The sequence below is a fragment of the Nematolebias whitei genome, chromosome 2 (assembly GCF_014905685.2).
Source record: "Nematolebias whitei isolate Nwh7 chromosome 2, NemWhi1, whole genome shotgun sequence".
In the NCBI taxonomy this organism is placed as follows: domain Eukaryota; kingdom Metazoa; phylum Chordata; class Actinopteri; order Cyprinodontiformes; family Rivulidae; genus Nematolebias; species Nematolebias whitei.
Genome location: NC_056499.1, coordinates 58619597 through 58623344, shown reverse-complemented (window position 1 = coordinate 58623344; position 3748 = coordinate 58619597). Strand labels below are relative to the sequence as shown.

The following is a 3748-nucleotide window of genomic DNA, read 5'->3' as shown; positions in this document are numbered from 1 at the left end:
CACCCTTTCAGCGTCTCCGTAGGAACAGCTGTGAATCGTCCGAAGTAGTGACGGTATTCCGTCCGACACAGGTTCACCTCACGAGTGGACTTCACATGAGTGGAGTCCTTCAGCAGTTCCACTCAGAGGTGGAAGATGTCATAATCCCATAAGACTCGGAAGAGCTTTGGATCATGCCTGAACTTCTGTTCTCCCAGTACTGGAGCTGCAAACGACTGAAGCCGGAGCCTGAAGCGACTCTCCACCCGACTCGACTGGTTTGAACTAGGAAGTACCGACATTTAAAGAGCTCTATTTCCGGTTCATTTGGGAGGTTCCTGATTGGTCAATATCGACCAGACAGGGGTGTGTTTTTGTGACGTAAGAGGTCACTAGTAGTCAGAAAAACAGAAAGTGTTTTGGAACAGATTGAAAATGTTTTTAGAGACAGAGAGAGAAATGTTTGGACGAGTTGGGTGAAAACAGGTGCCAGCTTCTCTATTTACATCTGAGAGGATTTAAAAACATGACAGTTCGTTCCAACAACTTGTTTTGCGTTTGACTCCAACCTTGGACCAACTTACACTTGCTCATTCAAAGACAGAAAATCAGAAAATGCATAATTACTCTGTAACAGACCTTAACATGATTTCTACTTTGCATGAGGATTAAAATCAGTATTACTGTTTCACAGTTGAATTAAAAATGATTAGTTCACTGCAACATCTAAAAATGGTTTGAACTAAAAACACTTTGATTATCAAACATTTGTAAAATAGTAATGATAATAGAAAAGAGAGTGTTCTTTCAATTGATCAGTGCAGGACACTTAAAAAGTCTTCTGGATGGACTTGATTTGTGTTTCTGGACTCAAATCAATGAAATACAGTTCTTGTTCCAGGAAGGCCCCTCAAGGCCAGATTTGACCTGAAGCCTAGTTCACTACACTGTTGTGTGGTATTTTGCCAACTTTCTGTTGGACTGGCTCCTCATGGGTGTTTGCAGTTGGTCGTGGGGGGGAAGTGTCCTCGAATAGGACCAGAACCGAGCCGGGCTGTGGGGGAACTTGCCCCAAACAGAGACAGTCTCAGGGGTCCGTTACCCTTCATCAAAGGAACGTCCACCTCGTAGGATTTGCTGTTGGCCGCGGAACAGCCTAAAGAAACCGGACCAGAACAGAACCGAGCCAAGGACGGCTCCAGCTTCTCCGATCAGTTCTCAGCATTGTTCGACTGGAGGAAGCCTCTCGTGCTGTTAAGTGCCGAGGAGAAGCTGCTCGAGAGAAGCCCGGGGTTCTGCATCAGAGTTCTGCTGGTCTTCCATCTAAACTCACCTGGATAAATTGGATCTGTGCAGGTCCACTAGTTCAAAACTGGTCAGCTTAAGGTTTTATTCTGGATCACGCTGTTGTCCTCTGTTGATATGAACTGAGCTAGGACCATGCCTTTCATTTCGGGAAGTTTTTCCTGACAGCTTGCTTTCTGGCAGGCCGCTCTATTTGTTGCAAATCATTTGTTTCTGCCTGTTGGTTCTGGACCCAGCTTATGTTCTTCATGGGAGCAGCCGGACCGATCCATCATCACAGGGAAGCTGGACCCCCCCTAAGCCAAACTCAAACTGCAGTTGGACCACCACGTCAGATTTGGTTGCCCATATGATCTGCAATGCTGTATGGTCTGTCTTTTCTGCACCATTCATATTATTGCCATCATTTTCAGATCTCTGACTATCTGGAGTCACTGAATCGTGTTAATACATTTGGATGTGCCCCTCACTGCAATTTTCACTGTTTTTGGGTTCTGAATGATCATGTCTTCATTAACGTTCTTCAAGGTTCGATTATGGGGGCTAATTGTCACACTATTAACTCTTGTAATTATGCATCAGTCACGAAAAACACAACAAAATGTCTTATTATAATGTTGTTACTGCTCTCAGGGATCCAGCCCAACCCTAAACCCCCCACTCATTACAACACACCAAATAATTTTAAAAACATGTCAGGACTTCATTTTCTGCATGTAAATGTACGTAGTCTTCTGAGAAAACTTGATGTCTTGAAAATTCTGGTCTGCTCTTCTGGGGTTGATGTAATATTCATCTTTGAAACCTGGCTCAACAAATCTGTCTTGGACAATGACCTGGCAATTGACGGATTTAATATCTACCACTGTGATCGTCAAAAAAAGGGAGAGGTAGAGTTGCTATTTATATCACAGCAACCCTGGATTCTAATCTTGTGTCAGCTATAACTATCCCAAACCAGTTTGAGGCCTTAGTTGTAAACGTCACTTTGAATAGAAGCCAGATCTTATCTGTAGCAGGTTGGTAGAGTCCCCCCCCCCCCCCTTCAGCAACACCTGAGGCTCTGTCCTCCCTGACAGACTTCCTAGTTAATTTACAACTCAGAGATTTTTCTTGCAGGAGATTTCAACATCGACTGTGATAAGTCGACCCCCCTCTGTGATAAATTCAAGGAATTTTGCTTGTCACTTAACCTGACACAACTCACTGATTCCCCCACCAGACCAAACAAGAACTGTCCTGAAAAATCTTCCATCTTAGACCTGTTTCTAACAAATAGGCCTCACAAATTCCCTTGTACAGATGTATTCACTGATATTTTGAGCGATCAGTGTGTAATGTCGGATCTGAGACACATTAAACTTCCACTTTCTAAGCCCAGATTAATTCAAAAAAGGGATTTGAAGTGTTTTTGTGAACAATCATGTTAGGCTGATGGTCCTCCTTGATCATGTGAACAGCTGGTTCTGAATGTCAGCAGCAAACTGGTTGATCCACTATGAGAAGGTGATATTTATAAGACTGAGTTGAACACAACTCCTCAGACTGAAGTAGTCTTTCGGATGAAAAATTAAACGTTTCTACAGTTTTATTTTTTTGTTGTTGTTTGTTTGTTTGTTTTTTTGAACATCCAGAGGACCAGACTTAACTTTTTTAGATTTTTCTACGTGGATTATTGAGCATGCATCAGGATACTGAATTGAATAAACAAGGTTTTAGAAAAGACCCTGACCTGAGAAGCTGCCCTCTTGGTAAACTGTTCCAGTTCTGCCTGTAGTGTCCTCTGTTGCTCCTCGTATAACACCAGCTTCGCCTCCAGCACTTCTAGCAGAAAACAGAATGTTTATTTACTTATTAAAGTATAATAAGTCTTGTTGGTGTTCTTTTAACACTTTAGGTTTGAGTTTAGTACCACTCTTTGCTTTCCACTCCTCATACTGCTCAGCTTTCCACAGGTTTTCCGCCCTCTCCTCTTCCAGTGCTGTGATTTGACTTCTCAACGCCGTCAGGTCTGGAGGAGCAGCTCCAGCCTTAAATAAAGTAGAGAAAGGAAGGGATTTTTTTTATACGATGCATTTTTTTTTCAAATGATCTTAAAGAGAAATTTAATGTGTTTACTTATGTCATTTACTTTGGTAGTAAACTGAAAAGATAAAAGACTATAAGTCAGAGTCAGAGTTTCTTTATTGTCATTCGCACCTCATGTGGTACATGTGGTGGAGCGAAATTATGTACACGGGGTCCCAGTTACATCCAACAATAAAAATGTCTAAGAAAAACAGTAATAACATCTAAGATATGAACTAAGAAAAACATCAACTAAATATACACTAAGCACTCATAACATAAAACATTGAACATCACCACAAACATGAACATGAGTCTGTGAGCAGATGTGCACGCATGAACACATCAACATTGAAACAGATCAGCAGCAACATGAAACAGATCAGCAGCAACATGA

General features: G+C 41.9%; 1 protein-coding gene across 1 annotated transcript in view; it reads right to left on the bottom strand.

Annotated features, from left to right (window-relative positions):
* The window catches only part of LOC119427455 (coiled-coil domain-containing protein 69), a 168043-nt gene that overhangs the window by 89731 nt on the left and 74564 nt on the right, over positions 1-3748 (bottom strand). Inside the window, exons 4-5 of the mRNA XM_037695080.1 lie at positions 3197-3314; positions 3017-3108 (exon numbers count right to left, since the gene is read on the bottom strand). Coding sequence (XP_037551008.1) covers positions 3017-3108; positions 3197-3314 — 210 coding nt within the window. The remainder of the gene's footprint in view (positions 1-3016; positions 3109-3196; positions 3315-3748) is intronic.